The sequence below is a fragment of the Dreissena polymorpha genome, chromosome 3 (assembly GCF_020536995.1).
Source record: "Dreissena polymorpha isolate Duluth1 chromosome 3, UMN_Dpol_1.0, whole genome shotgun sequence".
In the NCBI taxonomy this organism is placed as follows: domain Eukaryota; kingdom Metazoa; phylum Mollusca; class Bivalvia; order Myida; family Dreissenidae; genus Dreissena; species Dreissena polymorpha.
In genome coordinates this window covers 107543723-107564775 of record NC_068357.1, presented here as the reverse complement: position 1 = coordinate 107564775, position 21053 = coordinate 107543723, and the positions used below count along the sequence as shown (strand labels likewise).

General features: G+C 37.1%; 2 protein-coding genes across 2 annotated transcripts in view; one reads left to right on the top strand and one right to left on the bottom strand.

Annotated features, from left to right (window-relative positions):
* Window positions 1-21053, top strand: part of LOC127870885 (uncharacterized) — a 385033-nt gene that overhangs the window by 50323 nt on the left and 313657 nt on the right. The gene's annotated exons all lie outside the window — the stretch shown is intronic.
* On the bottom strand, window positions 5199-19922 carry LOC127870866 (KIF-binding protein-like). Its single transcript, XM_052413432.1, has 2 exons — window positions 19685-19922; window positions 5199-12310 (listed from the first exon to the last, which is right to left on the bottom strand). Exons 1-2 carry the CDS (start codon window positions 19914-19916, stop codon window positions 10425-10427), a joined length of 2118 nt encoding a protein of 705 aa, XP_052269392.1. The 5' UTR covers window positions 19917-19922; the 3' UTR covers window positions 5199-10424.

Here is a 21053-nt window from a genome sequence, read left to right as displayed (position 1 = left end):
GACGCAGACGCCGACGCCGACGCAGACGCCGACGCCGACGCCGACGCCAAGGTGATGACAATAGCTCATAATTTTTTTTCAAAAAATAGATGAGCTAAAAAGAAAACAACGAAACATTAAGTTTGGTATGATTTACATGTGAAATTAAAGAGCATGGTGTAATTAAAGAGCAAGTCAAGTTTTGAATTTATATGCTGAAACGTAATGTTATAACCCACAAACGTTTCACTGTAACAGAGCGTTTTTTAAGATAAGTGATAGGGAAATTACACGTCGAATATCTTTTTAAAGATATTTCTTGTTATATTTGATCGAAAATGTAACCCTCCCCCCATTTTCGCTGAATGAATCAAGTTCCCTACGGGTACTACTTCCCCGTACCCCCCCCCCCCTTTTTTCGTACCCTACATTTTTCGTACCCATTTTCGTACCCAATTTTTTTTCCTACCCAAATTTTTGCTCGTACCCAAATTTATTTCCGTACCCAATATTTTTTCCTACCCATTTTTTTTTCGTAACCAAATCTTTTTTCGTACCCAATTTTTTTGGCAAAATTTTTGTACCCAAAATTTTCGTACCAGTTTCTTTTCCTACCCAAAATGTTCGTACCCACATACACAATTGTTGTGATGTAGATATACTTAAATACTAGTAGATGCTTTTATATCAATTCTCTTCAAAAGCATCGTACACCAGTACTGTCAGTACTTTGATTATTTTCTTATAATATCTTGGCCAAAGATAAAAATGGTTCCGGTCCGTAAAATAACATGGTCGCCAGGGTGCTGGGCACGTTTCCTGATATGCTACAGTGGCACTTGAATACGCCTTTTTTTCGTAAAACCATATTGAAAGTACTCAGATTAACTCAGTTTAATTAGATCTTATAGGTGAGTGACCTAAGGTCTTTGGTCGTCTTGTTTCAATTCAAACATACCCGCGCACTGAGGTAATGAGGTAGAAATTATTAATATTTTCTTACATGTATATTTAAATGCTACAATAGTGTATTAAGTCTTATTACTAAAGTGCCTTTAATAAAAGATACGTTTATGTGAAATGATTTACCGTTTTCCATATGTTAAGTTATAATGTACTTTGGCTGTCCGATTAGCAAAGTGATTAGTATACCACTTCTCACCTTGACAACATAATCTCGTCTATAAAGTGAATTATGACTAATTGCCATAATCTTGTCAACATGTGAATTGAGCCCAAATTGCACCCTTTAAAGCAACCAGGAAGTGTCAAAACTCTTACAGAACGGCATAGTCAGTTTGGAGACCAGAGACACGATTCAACAACATTTTAGGACGTACGGTCGTTTGGACGAACATATCGCCCTCTAGGTGCAAAAAGGTACCATGTGAAATTGAAATTTAAAGGCACGTGGGACCTTTTTGCACCAATAGGACGATATGGCCATGTGCTATCCTGATAACATATCATATCCCATGTACATACAATCAACAAAACAAGAGGGCCTGAATGGCCCAAAGTCGCTCACCTGAGATTCAAAGGAACTACCTGTCCCGTGCAGCCCAAGATGTCATAAGAACAAAATGTTCTTACAAACTTTCATGACTAGTGAACACCCTGGCAGCCACGTTTTTAAACAGACCAAAACCATTTTTACACACATCCAAGATATCATTAAAACAAATATTCTGACAAAGTTTCATGAAGCCATATAAGGAAAAATGCACAGGCCCCTGGGGGCGATATTTTTCAAGCAACTGGAACCATTTTCGAACTTGTCCAAGATATCATTGTGAAAAATCTTCTGACAATGTTTCATGATGATCAAATTTCATGAAGATTGGAAATAAATGTGGCCTCTAAAGTGTTAACAATGTTTTACTAAAGCCATATATAGCCATATAAGGAAAAATGCCCAGCTTTCAGGTGTGTTTTTAAAGCAACCAAAACCATTTTGGAACTCATCCAATATATCATTGGGACAAATCTTCTGACCAATTTTCATGAAGATCAGAAAATAAATGTGGGTCTCTAGAGAGTTAACAAGGTTTTACTATACCCATATAAGGAAAAATGCCCCGCCTTCTGGCGGTTATGATTTTCAACCCAGCGGCATCATTTTTTAACTTCTCAAAGATATTGTTGGGATGAATTCTCGGACTAAGTTTAATGAAGATTGGACAATAAATGTGGCCCCTAGAGTGTTAACAAGATTTTACTATAGCCATATATAGCAATATAAGGAAAAATGTCCCGTCCCCTGGTGGCCATGCATGTTTTTAAAGCAACCGAAACCATTTTTGAACTCATCCAAGATATCATTGGGACAAATCTTCTGACCAAGTTTCAAGAAGATCGGAAAATAAATGTGGCCTCTAGAGTGTTAACAACAACTAACAACAAGGTTTTACTAAATCCATATAAGGAAAATTGCCCCGCCCCCTGGCAGCCATGTTTTTGAACCAACCCGCATCATTTTTGAACTTGTCCAAGATACTATTAGGATGAATCTTCTGACCAGGTTTCATGAAGATTGGACAATAAATGTGGCATCTAGAACGTTAACAAGATTTTAGTATAGCCATAAATAGCTATATAAGGGAAAATGCCCACCCCTTGGCAGCCATGTTTTACAAGCAAACGTAACCAATCTTCTGACCAAATTTTCTTGATGATTGGACAATCAATGTGGCCATTAGAGCGTTAACAAGGCAAATGTTGACGCCGCACGCTGGACAAAAAGGCGATCACAAAAGCTCAATATGAGCACATTGTGCTAATAAAAACATTGAGATTCGATTTTTCATGTTTAATGCAATAAAATGCAGTAAGCTTTAATGATCTGTAAATGGGAAAACACACTAAAAAGCATTCATGCAACAATAAAATAAACCAAACATAGTCATAAAACATGTAAGCCCCCTACTGTAACTGACCTGAAACAATTTTAGCCTTAGGCAGTCATTATAATTCTTGAGCATTAACAGCACACATACATGACATATCTACAATAAGGAATGTATCATAAGTTTTTTACCATAATTTAAATAACATAAGGGATATGTAATTATGGGAATTGAAAATTGACAATTTAGACTGTGACCTTGACCTTTGACCTCCAACTCATGAGTGCCTTCTTTTCCTCCTATAGCCTTTCTACTGATATACCTATATTCAAAGGTTAATAAGCTCACAACATTTTAGCTCGAAATCAACATTGTCTATTAATCCATTATCTGACTGACTGAACAGCAGACAGGTGCAAAGCACTATTCCTTCACTTCTAGCAGACTGAAAACAATATTTGAATGACGTGTCCGACATGTCTGATTATTTTGAAATGTTGTAAAAGATTAGGAAAATTGCTGTCAACAAGTCTTCCGCGGTCGGCGACATATGCCCCTCCAAATAGGGCTTTGAACTAGTGACTTCAATTTCAATAGGGGTCATCTACTGTACAAGGCCAATGCCCACGTGAGGTATAAAGCCAATCGGTCAATTTGTTGATGAGATATTGATCGAAAACAATTTTCACACTTATTGTGACAGTGTCCTTGACCTTTGACATAGTGACCCGAATTTCAATAGGGGTCATCTACTGTCCAAGGCCAACACACATGGGAAGTATCAAGCTGAGCGGTCAATTCATTGACGAGTTATTTATCAGAAACAATTTTCATTGATACTGCACATGTGAAGTATCAAGCCAATTCGTTGACGAGTTATTGATCGGAAACAATTATCACACTTAGTGTGATAGTGACCTTGACCTTTGACCTAGTGACACCAATTTCAATAGCGATCATCTACTGTCCAAGGCCTATGCACATGTTAAGTATCAAGCCAAATGGATCAATTCTTTGACAAGTTATTGATCGGAAATGATTATCACACTTAGTGTGATAGTTACCTTGACCTAGTAGATCTTACAGTGACCAGGCTTTGAACTAGTGACTCCAATTTCAATAGGGGTCATCTACTGTCCAAGGCCAATGCCCATGTGAAGTATCAAGATAATCGGTCTATTCATTGATGAGTTATTGATCGGAAACAATTTTCACACTAAGTGTGATAGTGACCTTGACCCTTGACCTAGTTACCAATTTAAAGAGGGGTTATCTACTGTCCAAGGCCAATGCGCATGTGAAGTATCAAGCAAATCGGTCAATTCGTTGACGAGTTATTGATTGGAAATGATTTTCACACTAAGTGACCTAGTTACCCCAATTTCAATAGGGGTCATGTAATGTCCAAGGACAATGCACATGTTAAGTATCAAGCCAAACAGTTGACGAGTTATTGATCGGAAACGAACTGTTGTATAGACAATCAGACTGGTCTACCGACAGACAGCAAGCAAAAAAATATACCCCTTCTTCTTCGAAATGGGCATAACAAGGCATGCCTGTTACATGTGAACTTTTCAAATTTCTTGTCAGACAGTGTCTGAGTCTTACTAAACTCACATTATTTTTTTCATATTTGTCTGTTTTACAGGTTTCACAGAGTCTTTTTGATGAAGGCATAATTTCTTTCACAATCCTATGGTCTATTCATGCATATACTCAGACCAAGTACAAAATATAAACATAAAACACCATGAAAAATAACTAGAAATACACACAGCACTCTTTGTTCTTGTTTACAATTGACAAACTTAACTAAACTGTATAATACTTCTCGGACTTGCTCCTTAAGATGAGATATATTAATTACCACCCTCATGACAACAATTAATTAATTATGTCACTTTTACCAACAATATCTTAATTGCTAGTAACTTGATTTTAAATAATAAATCATGAATTAACGTGACATGTTTGTGAAGCACAATACCCCTTACTAAATTATTAAGTCCCAGACCCAAACCTTCGCCAAAATTCAATGGACCAGAATGAAACTCACACTTCATCTGTATGTTAAGTAGGTAGACTCACATGCCAAAATTCAGCTAAATATCTGAAAGCGTTGCATAAAAAAAATGCTGGAAAACAGAATGCTGGACAGACGACTGACAGTGCGACTGCTATATGCCACCCTGCCAGGAGGCATAACAAGAGCTGTCAGAAGACAGCCACTAGACTATTCGAGTGCTTGACAGGATAACGTAAGCCATCATGGAGAGGGGGGTATAATGTGGGTGGGTGGTCATTTAATAGATGATCTTTCAAAAAAAAGAAAAAATAATATTTTTTTTTTTTTTTTGGGGGGGGGGGGGGTTCTGGGTTGGGGCGTGGGGCGTGGGGGCTAGTTTGGGTGGAGTCCATTGTGGTATGTCAGGTAAGTGTTTTTTTGTCAAAGTATGAATCAAATCTGATCATAAATAAAGAAGTTATGGCAATTTAGGCAAAATTTATTAATTTGAGCTTGAGAGTCAAGATCATTCAAACGTCAAGGTCAAATTCAACTTGCCAGGTACAGTACATCATGATAGTAAGAAAGTATTTGAAGTTTGAAAGCAATAGCCTTAATACTTACGGAGTAAAGTGGATCTTAACACAAAAATTAAAAAAAAATTCAAAGTTAAAGACAAAAAAGGGCCATAATTCCTACAAAATGCTAGATACAGTTGTCTGCTCTTGTTTATAGGTTGGGGTCATGTTCGTAAAGAAGTGTGAAAAATATAAAAGCAATATGTCAAAGGACATAGAAAATATTCGAGGTGGTACGCAAACTTTAACATAGAAAATCTAAGTGAATAAAGGGCCATAATTCTTACAAAATGCTTGATACAGTTGTCTGCTCTTGTTTATAGGTTGGGGTCATGTTGGTAAAGAAGTATGCAAAATATAAAAGCAATATGTCAAGGGACATTGAAAATATTTGAGGTGGTACGCAAACTTTAACATAGAGTTATCAATAATATGCATATTCTAAGTGGAAAAAGGGCCATAATTCTTACAAAATGCTTGATGTCAAGGGACATAGGAAATGTTTGGGGTGGTACGCAAACTTTAACATTTGCACGCTCACGCTAACGCTAATGCGACACCAGGGTGAGCACCGGGGTGAGTCGGATAGCTCCACTACATATATTTCATATATAATAGTCGAGCTAAATATACATTATGATTATAAGAACTTAACAACAAACAGTTCAAAGCAAATATGCTTGTTTTAGGCAAATAATTAACATCTCAAACAGAGCAAATTGATGGAGAATCAACTAATGTTAAACACATCAAAACAAAAACATGCAACAAAGCATTTTTACAACCCATTACCACAGAAACAGACTAGTGAACTGACACAGGATAGACCTGTACTTAATTAATATAATTTATGCAATATTGAAATGTTTCACAATAAAATTTCTATTAACATTTGGCAGGTATAGAAAACATCTCCCTTTAAAGCTTATTACTTCCCTTGGATTTTGTCCAATCCAACCGGGGGGGGGGGGGGGGGGGGGGGGGGTAGCAAATAATTAAAAGCCACTACCGTGACTGTAGATTAACCACTCAAAATGCGCAGCTCCATAAGATACACATGCATGCCAAATATCGAGTTTCTATGTTCAATATAGAATAATTATCTCCCTTTAAAGCTTATTACTTACCTTTTCTTCCTTAGCCTATATTTAGTCGAGATAATCATTCTGACCAAGGTTCATTATGATTGAGTCATAAATGTGACCTCTAGAGCAGAAACAAGGTTTTTCTATGATTTGACCTGGTAATGTATTTATTGGACCAACATGACCAAGATTCAAACTCGTTTTGATATTGTCCAGATTAACATTACGGCCATGTTTTATCAAGGTTGGATGAGAAAGGTGCTCTCTAGAGTGGTAACTGACTCAAAAGAGAAGACATTCTTTAGTCGTTCTTTACCAAAGCTGAAGCAAAATTGAAAAGACAATTAAGTTTTGTGACTAATGCTTAAACAAATTCGGAATGAGTGCAGGTACATTTAAAAGTGATTTCCAATACAAGCAAAATAAATTTGAGAATTGTAATGTAAAGTTAAATTGTGGATAAGATACCTCATGCAAGAATGCATACCTACAATGTTACTTACTTAAAGCGGCGTTTATGATTTATCTCTTTTTGATTAAAACAGTAATTTGTGTCCGCCTTCAATATATCTGCCACTAATGCCCAGCCATGAACGTGTGCCATTAGTGAAATTCTTAGATAAGCAATAAGCTATCTTAGATAAAAACCATCTGAAAGTTTAAGTCAAATTTTAACAGAGTCTTGTAAAAGATCAAATGTGGGAAGGGGGCGTGCCCAAATATAAGTCTGGACTTTTTTTGCTTAATATCATAGCATACCATAAACAAGACATGTGTTCGTCAGAAACACAATGCCCGCTACTGCGCCGCTTTGAAATAAAATTTCTATTTATCAATTGGCAGGTATAGAAATCATCTCCCTTTAAAGCTTATTACTTCCCTTGGATTTTGTCCAATCCAACCTGGGTGGTGGTGGTGGGGGTCTGTAGACAGTAAAAAATGACCAAGTCAGACATCACTGACAACCAAGGCCTGTGGTTTATCAAAGAGATCATAGCCAGAGTTCATCATGTATCTATGGACATAAGCCCACAGGTATGTAATGAACCCTACCGTTCACAAATTAGTACAGGAAAGAAATGATAATTATATCATTAAAAAAAAACTTTGACAAATCAATCATTTGAGTCATAAATAATCAAAATAAAAAATATGTACAGTAACTGTGAAAAGAACTTAAATTCTTGGTAAAGAAATATATAATCTCTATATTTTTAGAAGCAAATAATTAAAAGCAACCACCGTGACTGTAGATTCACCACTCAAAATGTGACGCTCCATGAGATACACATGCATGCCAAATATCAAGTTGCTATGTTCAATATTGAATAATTATCTCCCTTTAAAGCTTATTACTTCCCTTGGATTTGGATTTTTGACCTTAGACCTTGAAGGATGACCTTGACCTTTTACCACAATGTGTTTGTCAGAAACACAATGCCGCCTTCTGCGCCGCTTTGATTTATTTAACAAAAATATTTAATTTGGCAGGTCAGATAATTATGTCCATTTAAAGCTTATTACTTCCATTGGATTTGTTTTTTCTACCCTGTGACCTAGTTTTTGACCCGGCATGACCCATATTCGAACTTGACCTAGATATTGTCTAGATACAACGTCTGACTAAGTTTCGTAAAGATCGGATGAAAACTATTTGAATTAGAGAGCGGACATGAAAAGTGCGACAGACTGACTTACAGACGGACAGTGTGAAAACTATGTATCCCCTTTTCTCCGAAAGGGTGCATAAAAATCAAGATAAAAAAAATATATAAACATTTTTCATATATATTAGTCTTAATCAGAAATCTACCAAACAAGAGATGTGTTTGTCAGAAACACAATGCCCCCTAATGCGCCGCTTTGACTTTTTTTTTTACCTTTGACCTTAAAGGATGACCTTGACCTTTCACCACTCAAAATGTGCAGCTCCATGAGATACAAATGCATGCCAAATATCAAGTTGCTATGTTCAATATTGCAACAGTTATGAAGCAGGTTAAAGTTTTCGGTGAAGTTTTTGAATTTTGTTTTTGACCTTTGACCTTGAAAGATGACCTTCACCTTTCACCACTCAAAATGTGCAGCTCCATGAGATACACATGCATGCCAAATATCAAGTTGCTATCCTCAATATTGCAAAAGTTATGACCAAGGTTAAAGTTTTGGTTAAAGTTTCGGGACACACACACACACACACACATACAATGACAGACAGGCCAAAAACAATATACCCCCGATCATTCGATCCGGGGAAAAAAAAAAGGAAAAAGTAAAAGGAACATAAAAAGGGTGAACAGCATATTAAACAATATGCAATTACTGCCAATGAAATAATTAAAACAAAGGACAAAATTGTCACAAAACCAGGTTTTCAAACAAAAATATTTATAACTAGAGCTTTGTCACAGACATGACGTGTGGCCCCCACATGCTGCATTGACACAGAATATTTTGCATGCTGTCTTCACAAAACAAGAGAAGCTAATTTATGGCGATTTTAAAGAATTATTATGCCATTATCATTTATGGCCATTTTGACCTTTGAACTGTTATTCTTTGCATCAGACACGCCATCCAATCACTGTGAACAAAATTAATGTACAGAGTCATTTTAAAATCTCACAAAGAATGACATAGTAATGACCCGGACAAGCTCATTTATGGCCATTTTTGACTTTTGAACTCCAAGTGTGACCTTGACCTTGGAGATGACCTTGGAGATATCGACGTAATTCTTTCGCTTGACACACCGTCCAATAATTGTGAACAAATGTAATAGTGTTAACAAGGTTTTACTATAGCCATATAAGGAAAAATGCCTTAACCCCCTGGCATCCATGTTTTTCAACCAATCAGAACCATTTTAGAACTTGACATCATTGGGACAAATCTTCTTACCAAGTTTCATGAAGATCAGACAATAAATGTGGACTCTAGAGTGTTCAGGGTTAACAAGGTTTTACTAAAGCCGTAACAGGAAATATATTGCACACCCCTGGTGGCCATGTTTTTCAACCAATCAGAATTATTTGAGAACTTGCGAATGATATAATTGAGACAAATCTTCTGAAAAAGTTTCATGAAGATAAGACAATAAATGTGGCCTCTAGAGTGTAAACAAGGTTTTACTAATAGTGTTAAAAAGGTTTAACAATAGCCATATAAGGGAAAATGCACAGCCACCTGGTGGCAATTTTTCCACCCAACTGCAACCATTCAAAAACTCGTCCAAAATATGATCGAGACAAATATTCTGGACAAGTTTCATGCAGCTCGGACACTAAATGTGGCCTCTAGTGTTAACAAAGTTTAACTATAGCCATATGAGGAAAAATGCCCTGCCCCTTAGTGGCCATGTTTTCCAACCAACCGGAACCATTTTCTAACTCGTCCAAGATATCATTGGGACAAATCTTTTGAACAGGTTTCATGAAGATCAGAAAAAAATGTGGCCTCTAGAATGTTAACAAGGTTTTACTATAGCCATATAAGGAAAAATGCCCTGCCCTCTGGCGGACATGTTTTTTAATCAACCCAAACCATTTTCCAACTCGTCCAAGAGCGTTTACAAGGAAAATGTTGACTCCGCATGATGGACAAAATTAGATCACAAAAGCTATCATGAGCACAATGTTCTCTGGTGAGCTAAAAAAAAGACATAGAATAAAATTTGTATTCGTCAAAAACAAGTACACTGAATCTATGGATACCTTATTATCCTGCAGTGACTTGCAAATGTTCTATTAAATTCATACTAAGTTGTAATATGATTACAGTTATAAGTTTTATCTTTTGATGTATATTGCAGTTTAAAGTTTCTTGTCCAACAAGGATCAAGCAAAAATACTGTTCCCAAATGTCAAAATGCATCACTATATTGAACAAAAACCTATTACTTAAATAAATAGATCATTGATTATCACAATCATGTTTCTGCTTCTAGCCGTATTTTTTCCATTTTTGCTGGAAGTAGATCCACCATTTCCTTACATATTTGATACTCGCCTTCCACCAAAGCCTTTGCAGACCGGTTTCTATTGCAATAATCAACGACAAACTGGTAGCAGTCTTTGCTCTTCTTAATGTTCATCAGTCTAGTTTGAACATCGCCGGGAATATACTTGGAATAAAGCCGTCCCATGCAGAACATTGCCACCAGCCCTGGCCGAACATCATTGTTTGGGAATTCATCCGGATATACTGGTTTTCCTCCCTTCAAAGTGTTTAGGTACTCTTGGTAATACTTTATACTCTCCTTGACCAGTAAGTTGATCTTCTTGACATGATGAGGCGTAGGCCTTACCCCCTCCCCGGCGGCTTCTAATATCGCCATTTTTAAGTCCATCAAAGTACTATAGGTATCTGCAATCTCAAACATGAGTTGCCTACAGACAAGCAAATAGTGTTGAGGATTCAACTCATTAAGTATCTCAGACAGCATGTCAATCCTTCGTTTCTGCATCTTGCACTGCCTCTCCATGTCAAGTTCAAAGAATGACAGAAATTTAAAGGAAAGACTATGATCTTGAACAATGGCAACATAATCAGGACAGTGGTGATCAAGTTTGTAGAATTCCTTAGCCTGCTCGATCCATTTTTTAATAATAAGAAATATCTCCCTTGCCTCGTCAAATGTTTTCAAAGGTTTGTCAGTGATTTTTTCTTCGTGGGATGTCACTTCCAAGTTGAATTTTTTACCATCCTTTTTCATAGCTTCTTTCCTCAACAATTCACTTCTTTTAGAAATAGCTTCTCGTTCCAATTGCTTTTTTTCCTCGTCATTTTCTTTGTCTAACACCACTTGCTCATGTTGACTGGTGTTATCTGTTACAACATATTTTTTGTCTTCACCTGTATTTTCAGTAGAGGTTTGATCATTTTCATTTGCAGTGCTCTTAATTTCTTGACTTGTTTGTTCAGTTTCATTTTGTTCAACACTTTCATCAGCAATAATGGGATCGTTCTCTTCCCTGCTAGTATCCTCAGATTCATCTACCTTACCATTACTATGAACAGAGTGTGCATCAGAAGCTTGTTGTACCCCAATGGCCTCAGATTCCTTATCAGAATCTCTTCCATCAGCTTTATAATCATTAGCTTCTTCTTCACCATTACCAGCTGCCTCTTGCAGCAGTTGCTCCCTAGAATAATCCATTAGTCCAAGAGCATACTTTATCCAACACCTGATGATATCTGCTTTTGCCTGTTGCATCTTTTCCTTAACTTCATCAGGGCAGTTTGTCACATCATTGGCCTCCTCCTGCTGAAATACCACCTCAGCACTAGCCAAGCAATGCCTAGACATGTTAAAGTCTCTCTGGGTCATGTAATACTGTGACAAAGTAGCAGCGTGCAGACTCCAATCAAGTCGGTCCAGAGACTGGGAATCCAGCTGCCTCTGCAAGGTCAGGTTACAATACTGCGCTGAGATTTCAGCATCACCAAGCTGCTGATACACCTGTGCAAAATAGAACAGTGTATGGGTGTAGGCACTCTCAAATTTTACCTTTCGCTCGGCCTCACGTTTATCAGAATCTTCCTCTGATGGCGCTGTAAGAAACTCATCAATCATAAATGGGGCTCCTCCTACTATAGACTTAAAGTCAACATAAATTAGTTCGGCCTGTTTGAAGTAGTCCAAGGCCTCTTCTGGCTTCCCTCTGCCTGACCAGAGAATTCCCATCTGATTAAGGGTATCTTGGTATATGCCCATTCCTTCCTTTGTAAGCTTGAAATCCTCCAACTTTTCAAGACATCCCAGTAAATGCTCCTCACCTGTTGCTTTTTCTTCTGTTGCTATGTATATGGTACCTGAAAGTTAGTGTAAATATACATAAAAATTAATAGACTTTTTATGCCAATTAAAGCACATGGTCTTGCAAATTAGAAACAAGAAACCGTCGGAGACGGGTGATGCTCCCCAAAGGTATTTTTGGTCACAATATTGCACTATATATTCAGATAAAAGGAAACGTCTTGAGGGCACAGTAGTTGGGGGGGACAAGAATTTTTTTATAGAAAATTTCAAAGGGCCATAACTCTGTGAAAAATCATCCAACCAGAACCCGCTGATCATATGCACATCTCCTCTTGGTAGTAAAGCTTCCCATAAAGTTTCATTGAATTCTGGTCATTAGTTGCTGAGAAATAGCCCGGACAAGAATTGCCCTATATGTACAGTTAATGGAAAATTTCAAAAATTTCAAAGGGCCATTTCTCTGTGAAAAATCATCCGACCAGAGCCCCCTGATAATATGCACATCTCCTCCTGATAGTGAAGCTTCCCATAAAGTTTCATTGAATTCTGGTCATTAGTTGCTGAGAAATAGCCCGGACAAAAATTGTGCACGGACCGACAGACAGACAGACAGACGCACACACGGACAGACGAAGCGGCGACTATATGCTCCCCCCAAAATAAATTTTGGGGGAGCATAAAAACAAGAGATGTGTTCTTCAGTTCACAATGCCCCCTACTGCGCCGCTTTGATTTATTCATTTGTTTTAATCATTTGGCATGTACAGATAATAATCTCCCTTTAAAGCTTATTACTTCCCTTGGATTTGTTTTTTGATCATTGACCTTGAAAAATGACATTGACCTTGACCTTTTACCACTCAAAATGTGCAGCTCCATGAGATGCACATGGATGCCAAACATCACGTTGCTATTTTCAATATTGCAAAAGTTATGGCCAATGTTAAAGTTTTCGGATGGACGGAGGGACGGACAGACAGTGCAAATGCTATATGCCACCCTAGGGGTTATAACAAGAGCTGTCAGGGGACAGCGTGTTCGACTATTCGAGTGCTTGATAGTATAACGTAAGCCATCATGGGGAAATTGTTCATATTCAATAATTTATTAGACGATCTTTCAAAAATAAAAAAAGGACAAAAAAATTTTTTTTTTTTTTGGGGGGGGGGGGTAGGGGGGGTTGAGAGGGGGGTATAATGTAGGTGTGGTCATTTATTAGATGATCTTTCAAAAATAAAAATAAAAGGAAAAAATTAAATTATTATTTTTTTTTGGGGGGGGGGGGGGGGGCAGGGATTCTGGGTTGGGGCGTGGGGTATTGTTTGGGTGGAATCCATTGTGGTATTCAGGTAAGCGTTGTTTTGGTCAAAGTATTAATAAAATCCAATCATAAAAAAAGAAGTTATGGCAATGTAACTAAAGTAATATGCATATTATAATGGAAAAAGGGCCATAATTCTTACAAAATGCTTGATACAGTTGTCTGCTCTTGTTTATAGATTGGGGTCATGTTGGTAAGAAGTTTGCAAAATATGAAAGCAATATGTCAAGGGTTATTGAAAATATTTGAGGTGGTAGGCAAACTTTAACATAGATTTATCAATAATATGCATATTCTAAGTGGAAAAAGGGCCATAATTCTTACAAAATGCTTGATACAGTTGTCTGCTCTTGTTTATAGGTTGGGGTCATGTTGGTAAAGAAGTATGCAAAATATAAAAGCAATATGTTAAATCAAGGGACATAGGAAATATTTGGGGTGGTACAAAAACTTTAACATTTGCACGCTCACACTCACGCTAACGCCGGGTTGAGTAGGATAGCTCCACTAAATGACTATATATATTTCATATATAATAGTCAAGCTAAAAATGCAAAATTATTCTTATACAGTGTGCATTCATACATTATGCAGAAGAAATGTGCATAAGGTACACAGGATACCCCAGAAAATTGCGAAGTGATGTCAAGCCCTATTTGGGTACTAAGAGGTGACTCAAACGATTGTACATTTGAGAAACTGTATGATGCAATTTGAGGTTCTAAAAAATATGCTTTCATTCTTAAAATCTTTTCATAAAATTCACACAGCAACTGAAACGTCCATTCACCAGTTTCCAAACTTTTCCTACAGGACCATGATAAAGATGACTAAACCTAACAATACGGACAATTTTAGGGCCATTAGCCTGAAATACAATTTTGTTACAATTGAATGCCTACCGCAAATATCATAGAAATAAAATTTGGCTACAAAATACCGGTCAGAGAGAACACTAGGCTACATTAAATTGTTTCTCATTAGTTTTAACCTGTTTATTTCAACTTGATTGCATCAAAAGCCTAAAGCTTAGAAACAGTCCTTGATGTCTATGGTGGAGTTCTCAAGAACACTCCAACAGTGGGGATCGAACCAGTAACCTCCCTGTTGCTAGGCGGACTCCATATCCATTATGCCATGGCCACTTTTCGGTTAATCATTAGCAACAATTTACCTATAATAAGACTTATCATAATGTTTCATGTATAAGTTTATTAGTTTAACAAGAAGTAAGTGTAAACAGTTATTGAAATTCAGATTTAAATCTACAAGCAAGTCGGGCTAGTACTATGGGAATTTGAACAAGCCTGAGTCAGATTTTACTAGCCCAAACATTTTTGTTAAAAAGGCAGATAAACATAACATAAAACATCCAAAGAAGCATTCATTTATTCAATCTTTAGAATACAATACAAATCTCTTATTAATTTCATCCTCATCCAAGTTAGCTTCCTCGTCATCTGAGCCAGCCTCTTTCGGATCCTGAAATAAGAAGAAATTAATTTCACACACAGATTTCAATCAAATCCCAATTATAAATATATACATAAAGTTTAGGTAAAAAATTAGCAGAAATGTATCCCATATCCATGTGAAAGAGAGAACAAACCTGAACCACCAGAAAATATATAAGCAATTAAGTGCCAGGTTTTTCTACAAAAAGCCAGTTGACAAATGCGTCAATCACAGTTACCTCAGATTTGCATTCCTCAACGTCGTACTTGAATGACAACTGATCAGCCATAACTCTCTGTGTCCCGAACGCAACGCAAAACATTGATTTTACATAATAGTAATCCGGGAACCACAAAACCATGCGCTTTATGCACAGTAATCCAATCATCGGCTGATTGCCCAGCACGTGTGCGCAGTGTGTTAAAACATAAGCGGCTGTTGATTTAAGCGGCTCAAAACTTTGTAAACAAATATTGAAAATGAAAGTGGAACTCGTTTTCTGTTTAATGAATTGTACAAGCACGTCGGGCTTGTAATATTAGATTTCCTACAAGCCCGAAAGAAACAAGGGCTGTTTGTAAAACATGCATGCCCCCCATATGGGCTCTCCGTTGTAGTGACAGCCATTGTGTGAATATGTTTTTTGTCACTGTATGTCAATGACCTGTGAAATGTATCCAATTAATAGTGCAAAAACCAATCAGGACCTATACTAATCAATTATATCCATTATATGATTGAGTCTTTGATTTTTTGGATTCCTTTCACACATTTTGACTTATTTGACAATATGTGAAACGTGCACACAATTTGTAATGTTTTATTTATTAATGGTAATGAAACATGTTATTTATAGCAGTTAACTCCCCTAGTCAATGACCACCATAGATAGCAATGCAATCTGATTAAAAATAGCCAAGGCTAGTGTTGTGTATTGCGCAAATGTATACAAGTGCAACTTGACCACATGACCAGTATCATGTGTTTACCACACACAGAAGTCAGTTATGTAATAGACCATTAATTCCGCTCCCAACTTTGGCCACTTGCCAAGATACTGACCAGTATCAGATGGGGTTGTGAAACTGTGTAAACAGTGAACACCAGTCTATGTAATACTGACCTACCACTTGTACTAGTTGATTTGGAGTTAATACAGTAATGCATGTACAAATGAGACACTAAGCTCAAAAGTTAAAAATATTGACTGGTAAAGCAGTACATTGTACTGAAATCAAAGTTGCCATGGAAACAGTTTCATTGAACTGTTCATTTGATACAACAAAACACAGTTGGTACACTTGGCTCATCTAAAGATCAAACAACAGGCTCTCCAGTGCATTAGAAAATTACATGTATATTGGCATAAACACAATAGCTGTATTTAATTAGATGCATTCCACTTCCTTTATGTACAAAAAATTTATGAACGAAGTCCCACATATTTATTTGCATTGTTTTATAAGTAGTCTTAAACAGATTTTGACTTTGGTACGATTGTTGGACATTTTGGATAGTAAAATAATTGTACATACGAAAAAATTAGGAGATACAAAATTTGGATAAGAAAGACACAAAAGAACAAGAATATGAAAGAAAAAAAATTAGGTTTGGAAAAATGTTCTTTTTTTTTGGAATGCTACATCTTTTTACACTGCAATGTGATTGAGAAAACAAAGTGGTGTGATGCATATTGCTACATGTTATTGTAATTTATTCCAAACAGCAATACCAAATATGCCCTCTTGATAAAAAAAAAAAAAAAAAAAAAATTGGGGCGGAGGGGGGGGGGGGGGTTGGGACGTGGGAGGATAAGGGTGAGAGGGGGTATACTTCGGGGTGAAGTAATTAATTTAATAAGATGTTTAAAAAAAATGTGATGGGGTGAGGGGGGGTGGGGGTGGACGATGACCTTTAACAAAGTGACCTGAAAATCAATAGGGGTCATCTGCAAGTCATGATCAATCGTGACCTTGACCTTTAACCTAGTGACCTGAAAATCAATAGGGGTCATCTGCGAGTCATGATCAATCTACCCATGAAGTTTCATGATCCTAAGCGTATGCGTTCTTGAGTTATAATCCGGAAACCATTTAATATATTTGGGTCACCGTGACCTTGACCTTTGACCTAGTGACCTGAAAATCAATAGGGGTCATCTGCAAGTCATGATCAATCTACCCATAAAGTTTCATGATCCTAAGCATATGCGTTCTTGAGTTATCATCCGGAAACCATTTTACTATTTCGGGTTACCGTGACCTTGACCTTTGACCTAGTGACCTGAAAATCAAAAGGGATCATCTGCGAGTCATGATCAATCTACACATGAAGTTTCATGATCCTATGCGAATGCGTTGTTGAGTTACCATCCAGAAACCATTTTACTATTTCGAATCACCGTGACCTTGACCTTTGACCTAGTGACCTCAAATTCAATAGGGGTCATCTGCGAGTCATGATCAATCTACCCATGAAGTTTCATGATCCTAAGCGTATGCGTTCTTGAGTTATCATCCGAAAACCATTTTACTATTTCAGGTCACCGTGACCTTGACCTTTGACCTAGTGACCTCAAAATCAATAGGGGTCATCTGCGAGTCATGATCAATGTACCTATGAAGTTTCATGATCCTAGGCGTATGCGTTTTGGAGTTATCATCCGACAACCACCTGGTGGACGGACCGACATACCGACCGACCGACCTACCGACCGACCGACCGACATGAGCAAAGCAATATACCCCCTCTTCTTCGAAGGGGGGCATAAAAATACTAGTTTTTTGCTATCGGACTAGTGCGAATTTCGATGTCTGTGTAAATTATTTATAGACAACAAGGGTGAGATGGCAGTGCTTTCCACAGGCCATTTAGCGGTCCCTTGCCAGGGCGCTTGAAAGTCGAAATCAGAGTCTGCGGGGCGCTTGAAATTTTCTGATCAGTGTGAATTCTTCATACTGCAACTAGGCATTCTTAAGATCAAAGCGATATCGACTTCACCAAAAATTGTTAGAGGCGATTTATGATCCCCTGTCAATTACGTCATGTATCTCTTTACCCACCTAAAGCACGCCTAAAGGCCGATTGTCATTGTAATGGAAAATCGATATTGGCCAATTAGAGCGCATGCTTTGAATGAGCAACAACACTCGTAGGCAGTAAAACCTGCATTAAGATCATGCATACGACGAGTCTCGGCCACTTACTAAGAAGACTGATGGCAACCGAGTGTAATCCTCGTGGATATTGTGCATTTCATGCATAATAAATTATCAAAACATTTATTCGACTCGTAATGCGCTTTAACAAATAATCGTTGAATTAATTACGCACAACTGTAAATGTTTCTGTCGATTAATAAATCAGTATTATTAAATTTGTAATCCGAAACACGCTTCCGAATTTTAATGCTAACATGACATTAACAAATTCTAGCGTAAAACAAGACTATTGCCGGCTCCACCATTGTCAGAATTTTTTATTTTATTTTTATATATTTGTTGTCATAATTTTTGACGTAGGAAGAAAATGAAATAACGTGCATAATGTCCATATTGCCATCTATCCATGTTTCAAGTTTCATGAAAAAATATGAATAACTTTTAAAGTTATCACAGGATCCAGAATAGTGTGCAGGATCCACCATTTTCAGCAGTGAAAGTTATTGCAGGATCCAGAAAAGTGTGACAGACTGACGGACACACAGAGGGAAAACCGTAAGTCCCCTCCGGTGAAACCGGTAGGGGACAATAAACAGTGCTTTATCCTTTGTTTCAATAAAAAGCGCGCGAAAATTATGCAGACATGTAGAACGTTGCATGGAAAGTGTGGGTGTATTTTGTGTTGTATAAAAAGGAGAACATCATGTCAGGAGATTTATGCGTGTTCAGAGGAAAAAAATGCCCCTCTTGGACATTTCGTCACATCTTTAAATAGTAACATATGCCAAAATTTATTTGATACTTAAGAAAAAAAGTCGAATGTTTGTGTTTCTTGAAATTCTTGAGCACTTTTATGGTAAATATTTACCAGATTTTGCTTTTTAAACTGGGATATACTAGATTCTGCTGTAATGTGTAGTGATGGGAAAAGTAATAAGTACCCCCGCCCCTTTAACGGCCCCGGGGCGTCTGAAAAAATTCCTGTGGAAAGCACTGGATGGATGTTACATTTCTGAGGACATTAATAACTTCTATAGAAATGCATATTGTGGGCCTCATTGTGCATTCATAAATAAATGAATGCCACTTGGTTCACACTAAGGTTGCAGTGTTGGAATGGATAAGTGATTACGGGTTTGATCCCCACTGTGGGAGCATTCTTTAGATTTCCCCCAAAGACACCAAGTACTGGTTCTAGGCCCTGGAAACGGACTCGAGAGCGTTTCAATAAGCCTGAGGCTTTCGATGCAATTTAGCTAAAGTAAATAGGTTAAACTAAACAACAATTAACCAGGAAGCCAATGTGTATCATGATGGCTTAAATACTTCATAAAGAAATCTTTATTTACTTTAAACATTATGTTCAACTTAAATACCAACGAAAAAGGTGTCTTTCCATTACTGAATCATAAAACAATGTTAGTTAAGAATAATAAACAAGAGCACCGCATAACGGGTGCCAACGCTGGGAGTTGGATTATTGCAACTACCTAGTTTCAGTTCCAGAGCACACCAAACGAAATAGAAATCCGCGTCCCAATGACGTTTGTCGGCAGTTTTCTTCAAGACCTTCTTGACACTATTCAAAAGATCTCTCGCCTTATACAAAGACCGATATGGTTCTTCATCAGGATCATCTTTAGCGAGTTCGTCGGCGAAATGCCTCGCTTCTTTCAGTTTTTCGAAACCTTCATTTGTCAAAAATTCTTTCCAGGCGGCCATTTTGGAAGCTTATTAAGACTGCACTTAATAATTCCCATTACATTATTGATTCATTTTGAACTTTAATTATATTTAAATATGTAAATGTATTAATCCATAAGGACAATATTTACTTTACTTTCTTATAAATGCAATACAATATTTATTAATTTGCTGATGTAATTAATGTGCAAACATATCATGTGTAAAAATAAATTCCAAATCGAAAGTGAAAATTAAACAATATCATTGGAAACTACTTTAATATAGATTCTGATTGCTAAAACTTGTTGTTTTTTTCCTGTTAAATCGATAACTTAAATATGGCAGGTATAATCAGTTCGAATATGATTTTTACGAGTATTTGGCAATTTCTAGAACAAAAAAATAGGAATGATCCCAGTGACCTTGATCATTATTCAGTACACTGGGATCTAATCTCCCAACAGAGTTGTCGCTCCATGTTCTCACATACACTGATAATAGGTCACAATATACCAAAAGATTTCCTTAACAAATTCAATGTAAAACCAACAACTTCAACGAAAAATAAAGTCAAACTTTTGCAAGTAGACACCCTAATAACCATACCTTTAGAGCATTCCAAGCCGAATTGATTAAAACAATAAAATAGATAGGTAAAAAAAGATAGGTCATGTGGTATGTAAGAAAGAACTTGACGCGAATCAGCGGTCACTGTTTTAAGTTTTGGGGGCAGTCTACAGTTTTTCTTGAAAATCCCCAGGCCGACAACCACTGGTCTGCAAAACACCCTCAAAACAAGGCCTTCAGTCACAACATGAAAATAGATTCAGACAATTTTCAGAGCAGCTCATCAACCGCTTGCAAATAAAGCACAAAACAATACAGAAAATGCACTTTAAACTGATATCTGGGGTAAAATAGACCTTTTCGGAGGTCTCGGAACTTGATCGTAAAAACCCCATTTTCAGATAAACCTGGCAATCACTTTTATCTTTCCGGGTAACAATACGCACACAGTGGACAACTTGCTTTGCACCATCACAGCAAATGCTTTCAAACTGAGCCAAACAAAGTGGGTCATTACCGTTTACTTTTTGCACTGCTAACTTATTTAAACCCACCGTTGAAATATGTCAAATGCCGGCTGCTTCAAGCAGGAAGTACATGTGTTTA